The sequence below is a fragment of the Ixodes scapularis genome, unplaced genomic scaffold, assembly GCF_016920785.2.
Source record: "Ixodes scapularis isolate PalLabHiFi unplaced genomic scaffold, ASM1692078v2 ptg001152l_1__unscaffolded, whole genome shotgun sequence".
In the NCBI taxonomy this organism is placed as follows: domain Eukaryota; kingdom Metazoa; phylum Arthropoda; class Arachnida; order Ixodida; family Ixodidae; genus Ixodes; species Ixodes scapularis.
Genome location: NW_024610105.1, coordinates 128,211 through 149,274, shown reverse-complemented (window position 1 = coordinate 149,274; position 21,064 = coordinate 128,211). Strand labels below are relative to the sequence as shown.

At 44.2% G+C, this 21,064-nt stretch overlaps 1 protein-coding gene across 1 annotated transcript; it reads left to right on the top strand.

Annotated features, from left to right (window-relative positions):
* The first annotated feature begins 11,812 nt into the window (after positions 1 to 11,812).
* LOC115331057 lies at positions 11,813 to 19,633 on the top strand. Its single transcript, XM_029993117.4, has 5 exons — positions 11,813 to 11,926; positions 12,307 to 12,464; positions 13,271 to 13,344; positions 16,987 to 17,064; positions 19,503 to 19,633. Exons 1-5 carry the CDS (start codon positions 11,813 to 11,815, stop codon positions 19,631 to 19,633), a joined length of 555 nt encoding a protein of 184 aa, XP_029848977.2.
* The last annotated feature ends 1,431 nt before the right edge of the window (positions 19,634 to 21,064 follow it).

Below are 21,064 nucleotides of genomic sequence, written 5' to 3'. Positions count from 1 at the left end.
TCGCTCTCGGGGACCGACAGTCACATTGGCCACTGTACGATAGGAGCTTACCGTTCAGACCAGCGTTACAACATGACTATCCACACGTCGATCGACTGCACCTAATCCCTCAAGTGGTTTTAAACTCTTTAATGTAAAGCGGAATGTCATCCTGCGACACCCCGCTCCCTCCGATCACGGCCCGACCAGCGGCATCAATGCCCGACAGTTTACGTCATCTCATCTTGTTGTTACACCACTGATACGCGAACACACGGTCACATCGGCGATAATTCCAGTCTTCTGTTCACAACCCACAACACTGCCATCACGGTGTCGCTGACACGCAGAAATACAGAACCACGTTGACGATGTTGCTGACACGCACAAATACAGAATCACGTTGAATGCCGGTTGGCACTCGGCACGGGACAACATAACCGAACTCAGCACGGAAGGCACCCAGGCAGCCGGCAGGAAAACCTGCCTGCCTTGGACGCAGTTCCCGCGATTTCCATAACGTCGAAAACGTCGACACAGTTCCTCGTGGTTTCGCTGCTGTAGTTCCGCGCGTGTCCCGCAAATCGGAGACGGCCGTCTTACCCAGTGTATGTAGCGCTGCTGGCACTGCTCCGGAACTTCGCTGTTTCTAGCGGCTTCGTTAGCTCGTTTGATAAAATTAGTGGTAAAAACGTCAATGCAACCGAAATGTTCTGCAAGTTTGGACTAGAAGACGGAATTACAGGCGGCCTTCGCTGCCGCTGAAGCTCAATCAACTCAACATTAATTTATTAAACAACGTGCGAGATGTGCTCGAAAAACGAAACCGAAAGAAGATGAGTCCGGAGGGCGAAAGCTTTCTCCGGTCTGCCTGGAGAAGGAGGAAAACGTCTCGGTGAATAATAAGGACTTTAATTTTCCTTTCATCGGTCTGGGCTTGTTTATGTGTGTTTTGGTAAATAAAAATTTAAAAAAAAATTGACGAAAAAAAAAAAACCCGCTCTTTTGAGGATCGAACTTACGACCACTTGGTCAGTAGCGCGATGTTTTACCCCTGCGCCAACTGAACAAGGAGGAACTCGTCCTCCTCTATTCATCTGAACTGCCGTTCCTCCCTTCTCTGGGCAACTTGTCCGCAACAAGGAGGAACAGTCGCTGTTGCTACCTTTCTCCTTCTTTTTTTCTTAGAGTGTAGTATAAATTGCTAGCGAACCTTATTTATATTATCACAATATTGAAAAAAAAAACAGAGTTTGATGGAACATATTAGGCGAATACTTAAATATGACAAAGACTTTGCCAGCAAAATCAATTCACAAACCTGAGACACGTCACCATGTCAGCCTTTATCGCAGACACTTCTCCTGAAGAACCCGTCCCTGTGGGTAGTCCACTTCTCCGCACAAGGTTATATCACTCGAGCGCACAGTCAGCTAGAGAAATAGTCCAAGGACAGCCGATGCAGTACCGTCTTAACGGACGCTTGCGCTCTACGTGAAAAAGTTCCGAGGACACATAGGCACTTACTATTTGTAAATGCAAATGCATGAACCCAAGCAGCACAAAAAATGGCTCGCTTTGTATGTTCAAACAGCCTTGATGGGATACGCCTCAACGGGTGACCGGTCTCTCAGCTGTAGATGAGAAATTTGGCCAGTGCAGTACAACCGCTAACCTGGGGTCTTTAACCACGCAGTAGTGATCACATGAACGCGTGCCGGGACGAAACTCATCCAGATCAAAACGGGCGCGAGCGGTGAGGATCGAACCCAAAAGGTTCCCAGCGCAAGCCTTCGCTCCACGCTTCGAGCTGAGACGCGTTAGCCCACTCCGCCACTTCCTGCCGTCCAAACAGCACGGATTTTGGCCAAGCATTTTCCAACGGCTGGCGATGGTCTTCCGGCAAATGGCCAAAGAGTGGCGATTTATCGGCCAATGCTTGACCGATGGCTGATGGCCGATGGTCACTGGCCAATGGCCAGAGAAAGGCCAGGCATCGGCCAATGGCTGGCCACTTTTTGACCATTTACCAAAGGACCATTGCCAGCCATTCGCCAATGATTGACCAAATATGTGCTGCTTGAGAATGTCGTTTTTCCGCTGCCTTAGTTCGTCTGCGGTGTACTGGCGTGGGCTGCCACGCTTCGCTAATTCCGAGATTGCGGCCGCCGACGATATAGATGCATCCCTCAGGCACCGCCATGCTCCTCGGCGGCGGAAATAACTGAAACGGACACAGCTCCCCCCCCCCCCCCCCCCCCCCTCCTTCCGGCAACGCCTTACATGAGAGCGGCGGCTCTCATCTCAGGGCCGCACGCTATCCCGGGTCTCCGGCCCGCGCACCAGGCTTTCCTGGCGTGCGGGCCGGAGCGCCAGGAAGAGGGCTTCTCTGTAGGTTGGCCTTCCTTGGAACTATACGTGTCTTCCCAGCCAAGGCTGTCTAGGAGCCCTTTTGGTGGGACTTTCATGCTTCTCGCGGTTACAGCGGTTACACACGCCGCCGAGTCCTGGGAATTCCTTTCGCGTTCTTTCGCGGTTAATTTTGCGGTTACAGACGCCGCCGGCTCCGTTCCATGGGACAGCTAATGCTTTCGCATTAATATGCGGCCACGCCTAACAGCTTCTACAGTGTAACATCCTCGCCCAAATACGAGCGGGTTCTTTGCCTGCGAGCTATACTCCGTTTAACCATTCAATGGACCGCAACGTACTCTACGACCCACCACAGCCAATCCAAAGGTCAGAGTGTGTCACGTGCCCTTTCGGTTTTGAGGAGCGACGCGCGAAGCGTGAAGTCCCTTGTCTCTCCGGATCACTCGATTGGCTAAAATGGCTCGTAGCGTGCGCTACTTTACATCGTAAAGTGAAACCAGAGATGAGAGTTTCTCTCTTTCCCATTTCACGGTCAACCTCCTTTCCCTCTTTGAATTTTCTTTTTGGGGGACTTAGCAAACGTTTCCAAGCACCACGGTGCCCTCGCCAAAGCGCAGGGGATTAGCGTCACCTTGGAGCATTCTTCAGAAAACAAGCAGCGTGGAAACACCTTTCGAGTCGAAAAAAGCGCAGTGTGAAAGCGTCACCTCGGTTCACCACACTGTCGAGAATAATAATAATCGAGCGAAATATATCATGAAAAATATACCGCACCACAAGTACGACACATTTTCAGTGCAAAAACAGCCGTGAAATTTGAAATTATCCGAGAACATTGAACGGCGGTAATCTTTCACACGATCCTATCTTGGCTGGCAGAATCAAGGAATTAATGTTTTTCAAAAAAAGAAAAAGATAAGAAAAGAGATTGCACAAGCACGCCGCATTTACAGCGCAAACCCAGTCGTGGACATAGAAATGTTTCGGCAACATTAAAATGTAGTAATCTTTGACAAACTCATGCACTTCGCCTCGCAAAATTATCGGTGCCAACGAGTTTAATATTTAGGAAAAAAAAAAGGTTAGAATAGTCTTTCGATTTCCCACGCCATCCGGATTCGTGACTAAAACTTTCACTGATAACGACCATTTAACGAGCACTCACGCAAGCGCGCATCGCATTAAGTTTTTCAGCATTTGTTTTAGTGCGATATTTCCGTATTTTGGGTCAAATACTACATTATAATGCGTTCAAAGATTTAGGACCGTCTTGCGATTTTGCAGTTTTGCTCGAAGAAAGGTTCCGGTGGTGTGACTCAATCCGAGTACATAGCATTGCTCTCTTAGCGAAAAAACAAAACAAAAAACGATTGCCTTTTTTTAATTAAATATTTTTTCAATAGAACTTATTAGTGCGACGTGAAGTGCTCTTCTGGATGACTTACACGAGTGGTGAAAATGAACACCTCTCACTGCTCGTTCGGAATAAAATCCGAAAATTTGCGGGTACCTTTGTTCGTGCTAAAAATGGCGCGCAGTGTGCACGCAAAGCAACCGGCGGTCTGCGAGCAAGATTCAAAGTAGATGCAAGTGTCTACAGAGTGCGACCTCAGTTTGCCCCTGTAAGGCGACACTGGCTCCCGCTGTACACAAAATGTGTGTAGGTTCTACTTTGCCAAGAGTGGCGTATACCCTTACGGATGAGGCACAAAAAAACACGTCACGCGCTCTTGCAGCCGTGTGGAGTTTGAGCACCATGAAGCTACTCTGTAGCGTAACCGCACATACTTGCAGACAACTTTCTTCGGGTATGTGGTCAAAGTTTTAGGTGGCCGTGCGGTTGTACATCTTGAGCACCCATCAAAGTTGTGCACACGTAGTCTTCACTTCTCAAATGCCATCGAAAGTTATGAAACTGAAAACAGGCTCCACTTCGAGCGCGATCTTTCTGCCTTTATGACGCTTTGTCGGACACTCAACTAAAATGCGGTGGCAATTGGTGCAGACTCGCAGCATTTGAAAAAAGTCGCTAACCCTGCCACGGTCGACGCAGCTCGCAGTCGCAGCTAAAATTAATAACGAAGCTGGAAAAATCCAGCTTACGTGGGGTGTTGCTGCCAACGGTAAAATAAATCTTTCGCAAAGCGCTTCAGCGTTCAGGAGATGTAAAAAAACAAAACAAATTCGAATATACCCAATTCAAAAAATACAGTCGCGATACTGCTGAACTCAATGAAGAATGAGAACGCAGGAAAATCGCAAGTGCAACTAGTCCCCAACAACGAGAAAATGTTGTACACTCATAAGAAGAGGTACTTACACTTATAAGCTCCTTATGTCAGGGATTGTTTTTTGTATCGTTTATTCCCCATCGGTATTTGACTTTAGTTATGATGGTGCGAGACTGAATCTATTTCTGGCTTATGCGCCCTGATGTAATATGAGAAAATGTCCTCAATCAGCGCTCGAAGCCACTTATATTGAGGCAACAGCGATTAACTGAGGACACGTTTGCTGTATCATCTGCTCTGTAGTCGAACGTGGAAATAAAATAGAATTTCGGTGCTATATGAAATAATTTAGATGACGCAACTAAGGTTTTTTTTTTTTTTATAAATGATATGCTCTTACAATAGCGCCATATCTTTTTGGCTTTTCGTTTTTCCGTACATCATACATTTTGGGTAATATAAATTGAAATCTGATTTTATTTGACTTCGAAGTATAATCTTTGCTGGGAAAATATACGTTCCGTGGAGTTTCGGGGCGCGGGACATTCAAAACATGTGTTATGACAACATTTATGTTTCCAAGCATTCCCCAAACTCAGCAAACACAAACAGAACAGACGATATCCCACAATGCCTCCCCCTCCAGCAGTGTTCGCCTGTTTTCTGCCTGATCCGAAAAAAAACGGGACAACCCCAAACCCAGCCCCTTTGTTTCCAGGTGAAGCGTCTCAAGATGAATTGAGCAAAAGACAGGGTCGTTTTCTTTATCTCTTCATCGGTCTTTCGCAACTCGCGGAGTCCTAACGGTGGTGCCTCCTGGAATCGTAAAAGATCCCTGTTTTAGTTCTAATTCAGCTGCGAAACCATCTTAAGCTGATACTAGAAGCTCCGCCCTCAGCGCGAGCTCGGTGGCTTCCGCAGTGCTTTGGTTACGCATGCCTGCGCGTTTACAGTTGTGTTATCAAGGGCGGAATGCTTGCGTTGTAGGCGGAGCTTCTAGTCTCAGCTGAAGGGTCAATGGAGTACAGACCATGCACCGGCATTGTTTCTTGTTCAAAAATAAGGCAACATTGCTGCAGAGCATTATTGCATGCTTTGAAGACTAATTTCAAGCTAGTATTGATATTTATGGTTTCCTAAAAAAGTACGGTTTCAAACGTACAGATGTCGGGAATGTTTCTCGCCAGAAGCCAGTCTGCATTATGGTGGAAGATTTGTCGGGGTTGACAGAATATTCCGTGTTTGTTAGATATACAAATTGGAGAACAGTTGAATCAGCTTTTGATATTATGCCCCATACCTCAACGTCCTCCCATGGGCGTACCAACCGGGGGGGCAAGGGGGGCACTTGCCCCCCCAGTTCTCAGAGTGGGGGGGCAACGCATGCGTTTTGCCCCCCCCCCCTGAAACGGCCGCCACTGGGCAGAGCAGACACAGGCCGGCGGCGCCCAAGGAATACCAAGGGCACTGCCCCCCGACCCGCGCGGGCATATTTTTAACGCGCAGGCGATACAAACCCTAGCAACGGTGCTCACGCACGCCGGATTGGCTGGTTTGTGGAGCCTTGCCCCACGAACAAGGCTACACGGTAACCTAACGGAATCCATCCGCGAGACATGGGCCGGACGGGCCGTCCAGACGAGGACGTAGGCCCTTACACAAAATAAAGTTTTGCTTGCTTGCTTGGAGATAGGCGCTGCCGCCGTCAACATAGGCAGCGGATGCAATGCGAGTTTCCGAAGAGGTAGCGTAACTTAGTGGTGAGATGTCTGCCTCATACGTGTCAGACCCGGGTTCTATTTATGGTGTGGGCCGGCTTACTTCTTTTTATTTTTTTTTCTCGAACATTTTGTTTTGTCGAGGCATTTGGCGATATTTACATTTCTTTTTTACCATTAACACTAAAAAAACGAATGTTGTTGACGAAACATCGCTAAACTAAATCGTATGGACTCTATTTATGGAAGTGCATGGGGGGCAGCGGGGCTTGGGTTGCCGACCGGACGCCGCAAAGCGGCGTGTACGGGGGGTGGGGGGGCTAGGTGGGTTAATAGATTTGTAATTAGCAGCCGCACACCGTCACCGCGAAGCGGCGTGAACGCAGGCGCGGGGGTGGGTTAACGCGCTTCGAGTGATACACGCGCAGCCCATCCGGCGTGAGCGTCGTTGTTAGGGGTTCTATCGCCTGCACCGTAAAAGGAGCAGTGTGTGCACCTCCTGTAGTGGGCAAGAATTCCTACATTGGAGAGAAGCGGGGACAAGCCCTTTCTTCAAATGCGTCAAGTCTCCTTGAGCTTCTGAATACAAAGAAACGCCACTATTCGGAGCTAATCCCACAGTTACTCGACCTCTCTTGCGTCGTGTTTGTTCGCTCCCCGCGCCTCGTAGCAGTTTTGTTGCAGTGGGGGGGCTCGTTAAAATTTTGGGTTTTTTGGACTATCTAAATCACTTTCTTCCTTCCCATCCCCCCCTTTTCTACTCCGCATGCTTCCCCCTCTGCAAATATCAGCTGACCTTCCGACATCTTGTCTGTGTTGATAGGCAAAACAACCACTAAAATTAGAAAGTAATTTGTAATTTGAGTGGAAGTCACTCGGAAAAGTAGTTAAAGTAAACTACGAATTACTAGAATATAAATGTAATTAAAAGTTACTAAACTACCCAGAAAAGTAGTTAAACTACAGTAACTTGAGTAAAGTAGTTGAACTACGTACAAGTCTGGCCCGGCAGGCGCTCTGCGTAAGGGTTTTCACCTATCTGCCTAGCCCCGCACACCATCACATGGGCCAAGAAAAGTGTAGTTTTACTGCAGAGGAGAAATCAGCAGGGTCCAAGATGGTGACAATGGAGGATGGGGGACTGTTCCAGTGGCTGATGGCTTGAGAAAGGAATGACCAATTGAAAGCGTTAGTAGAGTCAGAAATGTGCTTGATGGTGCAGACGTTGTTGAGGCGAGAAGATGTTCGGTCGGGGGGTAATAACAAAGTGGTTTTGAGGTCGGGAATGTGGTAGTAGATTTTGTGAATAAAGCACAGCTGAGAGACTTTTCTGCGAAGCTGCAAAGAGGACATGGTTAGTTCAGTTTTTAGCGCTGAGACACTGAAAAAAAAAGTCATAAGTAGATGAAATGAAGCGAGCAGCTCTGTTCTGAACTGCCTCTACAGGGTATTGATGAGGTACAGTCGATGGGTATTCCAGATGGTTGAAGCATATTCTATTTTTGGTCTGACGTACGTGTCCAAGGTTAGCTTACGAGCAAAGGGTGGAGCCCTTTTTAAGTTACGTCTGCTTAGTCCAAGAGTTCCAGATGAATCGGCAGTAATGACTTCAATGTGGTTATTTTAGGGAAGGTCAGATGTTAGTCTTACACCAAGGTATTTATACACAGTAGCGGTCTCAATCAGATCGGAGTACAAGAAGTAATTAAATGACAGTGTTTGTTTTTCTTCTTGGTGAAGTGGATTAGTTTGCGTTTATACTTGTTTAATGACATAATCCACTCTTTGCACCAATTGTTAATTTTCTCTAGATCTTCCTGAAGCTGGTTATTATTTTGCACACAAGTTACTTTGTTATGGATGACGCAGTCGTCGGCGAAAAAGTGGTTTTTTGAAGAAATCCCAATGGGGATGTCATTAACAAATATTAAAAAGAGTAAGGGCCCAAGTACGAACCCCAGGGGAACACCGGGAGATACATTTATTAAGGAAGATTCATGATCATCATGGACGTGACCTGTACACGGGAAAAGAGAAAGTCACGAATCTATGCAAACGGTTATTCGGTCGAGGCAAAAAGATGATAGCTTAGAAAGAAGGCGTTGATAAAAAACACGGCCGAACGCTTTGGAAAAAAAAAAAAAAACTGCGTCAGTTTTTTCATTTCAAGGTTCAAGGTTAGTGTGCAAGTCATGGATGAAGTCGCAGAGTTGTGTTTCGCAGGAAAGTACAGTCTCCGGCGATATGAAAGACCCACTGGGAGCGCGTGGCCGAGGCGGTGGCTGGTGGGGGCGCTGCGAGCGCTCCGGGCAGTTCCATTCTGCTTCGAGGGGAGGACGCTCATTCGGCACTCGGCACAAACTGATAAGCGCGTTTCGCTTTATCTGAGCCCGAGTGAGCGTCCTCCCCTCGAAGCAGAATGGAATTGCCCGGAGGGCTCGCAGCGCCCCCGCCAGCCACCGCCTCGGCCACGCGCTCCCAGTGGGTCTTTCATATTGCCGGAGAGTGTACCTTTTTGAAAACCGTGCTGCTGTTTAAAGAAAAGAAATGGGATGATAGGTGCCTCATGATATTGGAGTAGAGGATATGCTCAAGTAGTTTGCAAGAAATTGAAGTCAATGAATTAGGGCGATAATTAGATGCGGAAGAGCGGCTGCCCTGTTTAAAGACTGGGAATTACCCTTCCCACCTTTTGGTCAGATGGAAGGCACCTTTGAGATAAGGACTGAATAAAGATAAGTTTTAAATACTCACTCGAAATAACACTGGTGTTTCTTTTAAATTTTAGAGTTGATGTTATCGGTTCCAGCGGACGAAGTAAGTTTTAGTTTATCAATCAATGTTATAATACCGGCGGAGTTAACGTTAATAGGATGCATGCGCTCGTAAAGCTCTTCAGGGAGAGTGGGGACGGAGTCCAAGCACTCGTTAGTAAACACTGATGAAAAATATTCGTTAAACACAAAACTATCATGGTCGACGTTGCACATCCGACCATTCCTAACTCTCCCCATCTTCCTAAACGTCCGTGTGTGTCCGAACACCAGAAACCGGAATTTTAAAGGTTAAAAGCGGCACGTTGCGAATATGGAACGCGCACTTTCATGCAAAGCTGACGTCAAGTGACTCAAATCGAAAAACATGCATATTTACAATATTGTTATCTCTTCTGGTGAAGGCTCAGCAACCGTTGCATCCGTTTTCGCGCACGAAACGGCGACTACCAGAGAAAGTAAGAACGCAGTGATTGCCTTTATTTTAACAATGTAAACACACTTGCAGGCGTGCGCTGATGAAGCCTCAAAATCAAAGCTCTCGTAGTGTGATTCGTGACTGTGCCGGCTACTACCCAACCTCGTTGTCACGCCACTTTCTGGAAGCATACACCAAAATTACAAGTAAACACACAAAAGCGACATCGATACAATTATCTTCTAGAATATCACCTTATTTAGTCATAACTCTTTCAATAGGCACTACAAGTTGTATTTATTTTAAGAAGAAGAAGCAAAATTTTTTTCGTGAGAAAAAACAAAATATCAATGTTAAGCCTGGTATACGTTGTAATTTTGCCGAATCATTGCCAAATCTTTAGAAAAGTTGGACAAAAGTTGCGCCGAATTTTCGATTTGGGGGGGGGGGGGAGAGGGTCTGGTTTGCCCCCCCACTCAAAAACAAGTTGGTACGCCACTGCAGGTCCTCCTCAGCGTGTTGGCTCAAAAAAGGAATGCTTCGTCACGGCGCGCTTCCGTCGCTAGTGCATCCAGCTAAAAAACGGAGCCATCTACTGTTGCACTCTCCTCATGACCAGACCCCGGCTCCCTCGCTAATGGCGTCACACGCTTTTTTTTTTTTGCAGGGTCTTTTTGTTCTAAATGCAATAACCCCATTTTAGTGTCACTGGTTTCTTTTGACACTTTCACACGCAAGTATGTTTCCCACGAAGGGTCTTGAGCAGATTTTCGAAGGGACGGCTGTCTGCGCGTTGTTTGGAGACTACTTGAACGGCGGTGCAAGCGAAGCGGCAATCGAGGAGACAGCGAGCGGCAGTCCGTTCAGCAGGGGAACAAGTCGGACGCCCCGACTGAGGCGTCGCTTCGTGTCTTCGAACGTGTGCGCGCTCGTGAATGACGGTGGTGCCGAGGAGTATCGTCAATGCAATCCAAGCCACAGGGATTTCCTCGCCTCTGCCGACTACGCAAGACGCCGCTTCGCCCCCATCACTGCCGCGGCCCAGGTTCGCTTCTCTCATCCGTGTAGTATTTTTATTGTTCTTGCCTGATTTTAGCATGTGTCTAGTATTTTTCGTGTTGAGAGATAAGCAGTCTAGTTTTAAAAAACATTGTTTTGCACCGAAAACTGCTGTCTGTGCGTCGGGAATGTACTGTGTCAGCGCCGAGGATGTGTAGCATCTGAGCTTTTGTGAGCAGGCCTCAAGTACGAAAATAATAAATTGGAGGCCGATTTGGCTTTTCTGAAGAACTTGGCTTGTTTATTTTGTGTATTAATTTAAACAGGTTAAACTGGTTGGGAAGTCCACTAGCATGACCAGCATGCCAAACTGGGCATGCTGGGGCAATAACCCAGCGTGAAGCTGGGACCAGATCAACCACCATGACCAGCATGATAAACTGGGCATGCTGGAGCAATAACCGAGCTTGATGCCGGGACCAGATCAACCAGCATGCCAATCTGGCCATGCTGGAGCAATAAGCGATCTTGAAGCTGAAACCAGCTTAAGCTGTTTTTTTTTTTTTAATAGGGTCATAAAATAAATGAACTATAATTCCTCAGCTTTAGGTTAAATATACCTGCTGAGCTAAAGAAACAAGTTTATAAACAAATGTTTCCCTATATAGCTTAAACAAGCTAGAAGTGAACTACGACCAATGTATATCTCTTCGCATCAGTCATGCATGTTCCATGGGTGTTCTCCGCACATCCTGCAATATTTCCAACAATTATCATGGCTGAGGCATCGCTCATTAAATGTAAATAATGTAGCATGAAGACACTTAACGGCAAAATAGAGCATGTACATGCGGTATGCACAAAATGGAAAAGCTAAAAACTCATTAAGACTGAGTCATTTGTAATCATTAGCGTCACAATGTACAAAAGTGGCATATTCTTTACACCGTTTATTGTTCTTAACGTTTCCACTAAGGGAAACTTGAGTTTTAATAATATGTATAGCTGAAGTATTTTTCTAACTACTCAGGCAGTTAGGGGAACGACGCCTCCACCTTTTAATTTCACTATATTTTTAGGTGGACGCAAAAGTCAAAAATAAATCACTTGCATCTTTACTGGCATTTGTTCAGGGGTGGGTTTAATTATAATGACGCATGTTCCGCGACTTCGTACATTTCGGATAAGAAACCAAGTACAAATTAGAGTACACGATCCCTGTCGAGATCAGCTATAAAACCTCGCATAAACACTACTGCATTCGCGTTATACAGGTAAATGTGAAGTGTTCAAATACTTCAGCTATAAATCGCACCAACTATGTCAAAGACCGTCATTACATTTGCAACTATCCTGATTCTTCATGGCGGTGGATCAACTTCGAATTACCCCGAGCTCAATCCAGATCTTGAAATGTACCAGGATATACCCAAGGTATTTACTGGTCAACCTGTCTAAAATTAGTAACGAAAAATCATTTTATACAATTTATCTGATATATAACTTGTGTAATATTTATTTCCGCGTACCAGATTGTTTCTTTTTAATTAAAATCGTCAAGTGTATTATTTTCAGATCACTTCATTTAACAGGCTGCTGTTTCTGATGGACATATTTACTCATGCCCAAATATGGTTAGGTCTCGGTCATCTTAAAAAATCAAGTTCAGAGAATCGAAAACATAATGTGGCTTGCGTACGTGACACTATCATCTTGTTACATCCGAGCACAAGAAAAAGCGAATTCTAACATACCTTAACTAATATAACTAGTACTCAGATATTAATTCAATTTTCCGGAATTAATGCCTGCAGGGGTTCCCACTTACCGAGACTTGGTACATGCTGTACAGAAACTACGAGGAAGACCCAAACTTCGGGACTTCTAAATGCGTAAGATTTTCCCAGGTGGGACCTGAAGAGGAGGGTGGATACCATATTTTAATTGAGTATGGAGAGGAGCCACAGTCGGCGTAAGTAAAGCTTGAGACGCATTAATCGCTGAAAACCTTTGAAAACTATGAATGATTCGATCAACCTATTGATTACAAATGGCATTTCGTCGAAATATAATAGCATTACGCTACGCACATAAAGCCTATTTACACCAAAATCTAGGTTTATCTAACTAAATACCTTACACATGTTTTCTAATACAGAATTCCATTCTCATTTTTTTAGAATGTGTGTTTTTCTTTGGTGGACGAGTAAATTTAACACAAATGAACAGAGATACAAATATTAGTTTGGTCAATGGGTATTCAAAGACTTAATTCGTTTTCGTGAATTCAGCAGCGAGGGAAATTCGGATGCCTGTATTTCTCAATATCCATCCGCAAAGCGTAAGAAATATATTGTGGGTAAATTCGTCCGGCAAAAGGTAAAACAAAGGGATGGCTATGTCTCTTTCGCTCGCTCAATAAAGCAAGAATTGAAGGTAAGAGTGCAGATATCCAACTCTCACTAGATGAAGAGTATAGTTACTGTGATGCATACCTTAAAACAAAAATCAACTACCTCTAGCAGCAGTGAGGGATAGTTGTATAATTGTAATACGTATCGTATTGTTTTATGATAAATGAATTTGTTAGAGTGATAAATCTTAGATTTACCTAAGCTTTCACTTTCGAGGTCCCTTTTTTACATTAGATTTACTGAACACGCACATATTTACTGCTGGAGCTATTTGCTGTTTATTAAAATAAATTACTTGTTTTGCTCCTAAATGTTCTGCTTCTTTAAATAATAATACTCTAATCCTATTTATCTTGGTCACTAGGAATGCGCTATTCACGCTTGCGTCAACTGAAGGATATACTTCCAAGAATCAGTTAAACTTTGTCCCTGAGGGCCGTAAGTATACTTCTATTAACTAAGAAGGTTGCAGTATCCTCAAGTAAAACCAAAATGTGATACTCTTTGCATTCACAATAAAAACGTAATTTTTAATATTTCAGTAGATATAAATCGCTTTCAGCCAATACGCATAATAATTAATACACCGGGCATGATTGCCTTAAACCAACGTTACTAAAACACTCAGTTGGGAAACTCGCCGTCGAAATCTGGGCCGCTGGCGTCCACCGAGACCGAGCTAAATGCGACAACAGCGCCACTCCTTATCGTTTGTTTGTACTGCAGTCACCTTGAGCTTTTTGAAAGCCTGTTTTTGTGCAAAAACAGACGGAAAAGACTCTTTTTGTATGAAATTTATTGGAGTTTAGTACAAAAAGAGGGGCGCGTTATGTTTTTAAAATCTTTAGTTTGCAGGGTTTTGCGGCGCAATTAATATTGTTTTTATACAACCATGCCTCAACGGGGCTTTCAGGTAGCGCGTCCCGACCTAGGTGCATTTTAACATCGGTAGGTCGACGCGGCGCGTCCGCCGAGGAGACGGGGGTGGCACCCCTGTAACCTCTTCCGCTGTATCTGTTCTTAAAGCCAAAATAGAAGTCACGTGCAGTTCCTCGAGTGACCGCTGCGGGAGAAATGGTGGCGTTGTGTTCGTCATTAGCTCGGTGCTCGGAGACAGATTGGGTCCTGTTTTTCAAAGCTGTCTCTATGGGAGTTTCCCAACTGAGTGTTTTAGTAACGTTGCCTTAAACTCACGCAGAGCTTTAAGGAAAATGTTGTGAGTCAAATGAATGCCGTTATAAATGTATATGCACGTTATCATCCTAGATAGGATGATAACGTGACTGTAGATTAAATAAATATAAGGAGCGAGCGATATTTTATGAAAAGCTATGTAAATCATGTGAGAAGATATTTAAAGAATACTGTGTCTTATATCCGAAAGCCAAAGCAGGTGTGGTTAAATAGGACCATTTAAAACTTTAAAGCCAACCATAACTAGAAGCTAAACTAATTCAAGCACTTTTCGAAACTACAGCGGGTCTCGATATGATCAACGATCAGCATTTTTCCCCCGTTGCCCGAACATAAACCTAGTCGCAAAAAACAGCCGGAAGTTCAACTGACTATAATGTGTGGGAAAGCGAAGTCGTGGTTTGAGGCACCGCGTCAGCATGAAAGTCACTGGATCTGGGAAAGTAGCGCCAACGCCTTCCCATCTGCTAGCCGAACACAAACAAATACCGACATACGGACGACAAGACCTCTCGAAGTGATTAGCTTTTCGCTGCTGGTTTCCATGGTGATCGCCATTTCGGACCCTTTCAAAATTTTGAAGCTTCGAAAGGGTCATTAAACCAGTCGCACCAAAACCGCTATAGAGCATCATCGTACTCGAAGCGTTCCACGGCTAATAGGAGTGTCCATGGCACTACGCATTCAATAAACGTATCACTCATGCTTATTTCCCCAGATCTCTTATAATTATGTGGCTCTTCTTGCGCGTTTCAACAGTAAAAATTAATTTTCAATGCGGCCAAGCACCGACGCCGCGTGTGATGACGTACATCTTTGTACCGCCATCACACGCAACGTCAATGGCTGGAGGCATTGAAAAATAATTTTACCGTCTTGAAGCACGCAAGAAGAGCAACATAATTATACGAGATCCGGGGAAATAAGCAAGAGTGATGCCTTCGTTGCATGCAAAGTGCCAAAGACACTCCTTTTGGCCGAGAAACGCTTTCAGTACGATTATGCTCCATAGTGATCTTGGTGCAACTTGTTTTGACGACCCGTTTAAAGCTTCAAAGCTTTAAGAGGGTCCGAAATGGCGACCACTACAGCAGCCAATAGCATTGAGTCAAACTTTCACAGGCCGCCAAATCGCGGCCTGTTTTCCTGCCGCCCCGACGCTGGTTCTTAATTGTGTTGGCACAATTTCGCCGATTAAGCCTTTATTTTCAGTCCATTGTACTCCCTCTCGTCGCCTTGATCCGTGACCATATTGCCGTGAGATTAGATAGTCGAGACGACAGCGCGCTGGAATCACATGGAGGTGCCCCGGGTTTGATATCCTGCATCGCATGATCTTTCACCCCTTTTTATGTAAATCGAACATTCGGGAAGATTGAACAACTGGCCAGCATGTTTACTTTTAGGATGTATAGTTCGAGGTTGAGGTCGAGAATGTATAGTTCGAGGTCCAGGTCGAGGCATAATATCTTAGGCTCTAAGAAGCCGCGCCACTCCATATGGAGTCACTCTCGCCCCAGTTGTGGGTCCTGCTGTTACGTCGCCATCGACGCCTGCAACGCTAGCCTACTCTTTTATTCTTGGCGCACGTTCGCCCAACTAAACGTTTGTTTCCTTCAGTCATTCGTCGCCTTGTCAATTGTCATTCGTGACAATATAGAGGGGAAGCTGAATTGATGTACAAGGTATGTGAGTTTAAATTCACCGTCAGATATAACGGGGAAGCTAAATTGATGTATATAGTCTACGCGAAACCCATTTATACAAAACTTGAAAGTATAAAATAGAGAGGACGAGGACGGGAACAGGACGTCCTCGTCCTCTCTATTTTATACTTTCAAGTTTTGTATCTATTAACCAACACGCTCGTTTCCAATTGAAACCCATTTATATGCTAAATTTAGCAAGTAGCCTAGAGTTACGTATGTTGGTTTACATTTTCGTGCGCTACTCACTGTCTAAAGTTTTGAAAAGGCTAAGAGTCACCCTTGTTAAAAGCGAATGAGTCTTAGCCTGTAACATTTGTATTCTTACACGAAACACAATAAACTTAAAAACGAAATGTGCCAAACATCAGGTGTAACTACTGGGTTGGAAGTCTGGATGAGACTGTGAACTTTAAGTTTACTAACGCGGGATCAAACACATATCATGCTGGATTTTTAAAATTATATATTGCTTCAATCCATAGAGGTAATACAATTGAGTAAAGCATTCGTCCTACTTGTGATTCAAATAGACCACGATGAAAATTATTGTAAATAACATTTTATAGGCGTACATTAAAATCTCCAAGACTAATGATTCCGGTACCTAGCAAGATCGAGTTTATCACAAAATAGGCTTATTTTTTTTCAAAAACCTGGTGAACTCCAGGTATGATGGTAAACCAATCACGCCAATGAGCAAGCTGAACTTATTATAAGGTATTTCTATTCAGACAGAACCCTTTATAAATCCAAGGTCAAATGAGGAGACAGCAAGCACGATCTCTCTTAAGAACAATAAGTGCACCCCTTTCAAAGTTCATGGACATGCTTTCATCATAGCTGTCCCTACAGAACAGTCTCTTCGTTGTGAAAGTAGTCAGATGGTGCACCAGGGCAATCGTATCATGTTTTGCTTAATATTATTATGCCGTAATCACCAGCAGCAACATTGTTAAAACACTGTTTTGGACATGTACTTAGTCTGCGAAAGTTTTCATAACAACAATACAGTACAGAAAAAAGTTAAGGTCGGCGTTGAGACTGCAATGTGTTCATCAACCCTTAAGTGTCCATAAAAGTTCTCGAACAACAGACTGATGGCCCACACATCATAAATGTTACTTTGTTTTAAAATATATTACAGTACGCACTGTTTTCCACACTTGCTACATTTCAGAAGAAGATTCACTACCCCTATACTTGTCGTTTATGGATGTTGGAAAATGCACTGTCTACAGAAGCATCTACGTTAAGGGTATGACTACCTTTTTAACATATTAATTTGATTGGTGATATTAAACAAATAGTGCTCTAGTGCTAAATGACGAGTTCCAAAACTAATATGATGAAGCTGACAGACCACCTCGAAGGGTATATAGTGTTAAATAGTTCGATAAAACGAATGACATAAAAAAATATTTATTTATAATTTCACAATTCAGGGGCAAAACTGTGACAAACGTAGGGGTTTAACATACCCTTAGTTAGGTTTTGATTCATAACGCATGTCAGTGCCAAAGTACTTGGCACTGTTGGTTAGTTGGTTAGTTGGCGATCCTGGTCCATGCCAAAGTTTAGTTTTCTCTGGTCCACCACATGAGTGTCAAAGTGAGCGCCATACGTGAGTCATAACTGCGAAAAAAATTGTAATGTCGTAACGATTCTGGTGCTTGCCAAGGTTTGGCATTTTTCTGGTCAGCGACTGGATTGTCAGATATGTGCCAAAATTGCCAAAGAAAGCTCCAAAGCGAGCCGAAGTTTAGCTTTTCTCTGGTTTTCCACGAGAGTGCTATTTCGTTCGCTCCAGGACACAAAGAAAAGAAGTGATCGAAGCGCGATTGTTAAATGTCGTCACCCTTGTTGATATAGCCAAATGACCCTCCCCCCCCCCCCCCCCCCCACACACACACACACAAACGAAAAACGAAAGCTAGCATTAAAAAAGACAGAGAAACCGGACTTCCGCCACTACTTCGTTTCGAGACTACAAAGCCCCAAGCGCGTGTTTGTTTATTGTTGTTTCGTTTTTTCTAATGGCAGCCTTAAACACTCATCAATCACAATCAATCACAGCGCTCGTGTCTGTCTTGTCTTTCTTTCTTTAGTCCTCGTCCAAAAAAAGCGCTATCATGCCTTTGGCACCCCAAGACCAATACCAACTAGCCCAGCATTCAGCTTTGATAAATGCAAAACAGTCGCACAGCTACGCTCGTGTCTGCAACACCACGGCTGATAATGAAATATGTTGAGGAGACCTGCGGATTCCGTCCCGCGCAGCACTATCTCGATATCAGCAGCTCCGATAACGTCGAACCAATCTCACGGCACCTCGGTTAAAAAATGTGTAACCCTCGAACCGGACATTGGCGTGTGCACCCACCCGCGAGCACAAAAACCCGCTGCTGCGTTTGCAAAATCAGCGTTGTCTCGTCACACCGCGGCAATACATTCCGACCACCTTAGAGTTATGGTAATCACGAGAAACCCAAAATAAAATAAAGAGTTGGGAGCAGAATTCAACTCAGTCTATATTTAATCAAGACGCAATCACCCGCACCTTACCAGTAACTCATCGATCCTTTATCCCCAAACATAAATGAGCCGGTGCCAACGGGAGTACCCTGATTGCATTACTCTAGCATTTCAGAAAAATCAGTTCGAGAGTATCTCGACTTTGTACGTCTTTCTCTTCGCTCTGTACAAGCAAAAAGGAAAATGGAAAATGGTTCCCTTTATCAATTTTGGGGTCCAGGATATCCTACATTGTAGACAAAGGCGAAGTTTAAATGAGCCGTGTCTAGCTCACAGCGGCTCAATGGGCAAAGAGGATGTCACTGAGGATTTGGATGTCGAGGAATTGCTTGGCGGTTTGGGAGCAAAGGTGCTAGACTTCCACCGAATTTCAAGACACGAAGCCTAACTCTGGCATAAGTTAGCGCTTTAGGCCCACATATGCTCGATGACAGCCGAACTTGCAGGAATAGGAGCCTTACTTAGGCACTTCTTTGACGATCGATATCCAAAAAAAGTCAAATGACAGACGAACTTCCAAGCACTAAGCCTAAGTCTGGCTCTTATGCGGCGATTAGTGCCCAAAGATGCCAGATGTCAGGCTAACTATCAGGAAGTGAAGCCTAACTATGGCACTTATTTGGCGATTTGGTGTCAAAGATCCCAAATTGCAGCCGAACAAGCAGGCAGAAAGCCTAACTTTGACACTTATTTGGCGATTTTCACCCAAAAGATGCCAGATGAAAGCTAAAAAACCCGACAGAGAAGCCTAACTCAGACATTTTTTTGTCGAATTAAGGGAAAGATATGCCGACTCTTAGCAAAAAAAAAGGTCACATTTTGCATTACGAACTTTGACTTCTTCGGGGTTCTTAAAGCCCTAAACTCCCAGAGAAGAGGCACATTTTGTCCCAGAGGTTTGTACTATCTGAGCAGGCGCTTGTTCGCTTGGATGCATAAATGGGCAGCAGACAATGCAGACGTCCAAGAGCTCTGTGATAACACTGCATATATAATGATTGTTTATTACAACTTTGATTTCTTCGGAATAGAACTGGACTTTAAAGGCAATACGACGGAAGGGAAAGATATGGTATATATGAGAAAGTACGCGAATATACAATGCCCAGCTCTTAGGCACATGTATGGACATTGTCTAACGCAAATCTTAAAACAATGCAGAAGATGCCTGCACCGTCGTCGCTCCGAAGAGTCAACTTGGGCAAAGTACAACCTGCGATTTCGTTTACGACCTGCTGTGTGGTCCCAAGAAGTATCAAACTTCTGACGCCAGTTGTCAAAATGAAGATTAAAGAAAATATTGGTCCATGTAAAAATGCTTATAAGCTTTATAAAGTTTGAAATGGCTAAAGGTATCTCACGTGCATTGGATGTTAAAGAACAATATTTTTTTCTCCTTTTTTTTTTTTTTTTGCTGCGCACTGTTATCAGGCGGTAGGGCCCAATTGGAAGACCATTTCGACTTATTTTGTCCTTGGTCTTCAAACACTTTGCGTCTGAAGTAAAAAATACGGAACAATATTTAGCCGTGATTTCGATATATCTCACATGCGTAGATGTATTTGTGTTTCTTATTAGAGTGGTTTGATGTTTGTTGTATTCCACACAAAGGCCTAGTATTGGTGTTTAAACACGTCAAAATAAATATATTTATTACTGTTTCAGCGACACTAAAACAATTAGCAAGGTTGTGGAGCATCTCATGAAGACATTTAAATAGAGAAACGTTATATTTTAGAATCTCACACAGCATGAATGTCCTTAGAATATCACAGTCATAGGAATCAAGCTATGATTCCCGCGACACGAAGTTCATGTTTAAACGATTATAAAGTGCTTGTTATTGCTTCGCTGACTTTTTGTGTTACCTACGCAGGTGAAAACACTTATCGGCGGAGGTTATCTAATCTTTCGCCTCAATGATAAGCAACTGAATAAATATTCCCACTGCAAATAAGGCAGCGCAAAGACTGGAGTTGCTAGCGTCCTGAACCTTCGAGACATCTGTTTAGGCAATGCATCGTATTTATCAACACACACTAGCTACGATGCAAGAGCAAATTTTTGTAATTGTTGCGCACGCTCTCTAAAAATACCAGACCTTCTCTTTTTTTATTTATTTTTTTAATTTTTAACACCGAACAAATACCAGAACCGAATAAATTGTGGCGTGATTTGTTTACCCGCAACTGTCTTGCCCTTATCATCTTCAGCCATCGCGCGGAAATGGTACCAAGTTGCGAGAGTAAAAATAAGTATGAAAAGAGAGTTTTCCGGCACATTTTTTTTTAATATAAGGTGGTCCAAGTCACCAGGCTCGATTTAAAATGGGCTGTAAAAATTGACACGAGCACATAGCAATCTAAATTTTTCGTCAAAGGTGTACTTCAAAGGTCGTTTTTTTCTTGTAAATTTACAAAGCGTAGCTCTCTTCCTGTAAGTAATAAGGCCAAGAAACTTGCCAGGGTCTACGGCGGGCGGCGACGCAGACGACAGGGGTGTGCTTGGCGTTCGTATTGATAGATGGCGCTCCCTCCTTATCGCGACGGCTCGCGACCACCGTGGTTTATTAAAATTAACATAATCTTTGAAAAGTACAGTCGTCCTCAATATGAGCGTGAACACGCCGCCGTTGACCGATTGTTGCTGCCAGCTCCAGCTAGCGGCGCTTCCACGAGTCACTACGAGAATAAGCGCCTGCGCAGAAGGGACGGATGCGCTGT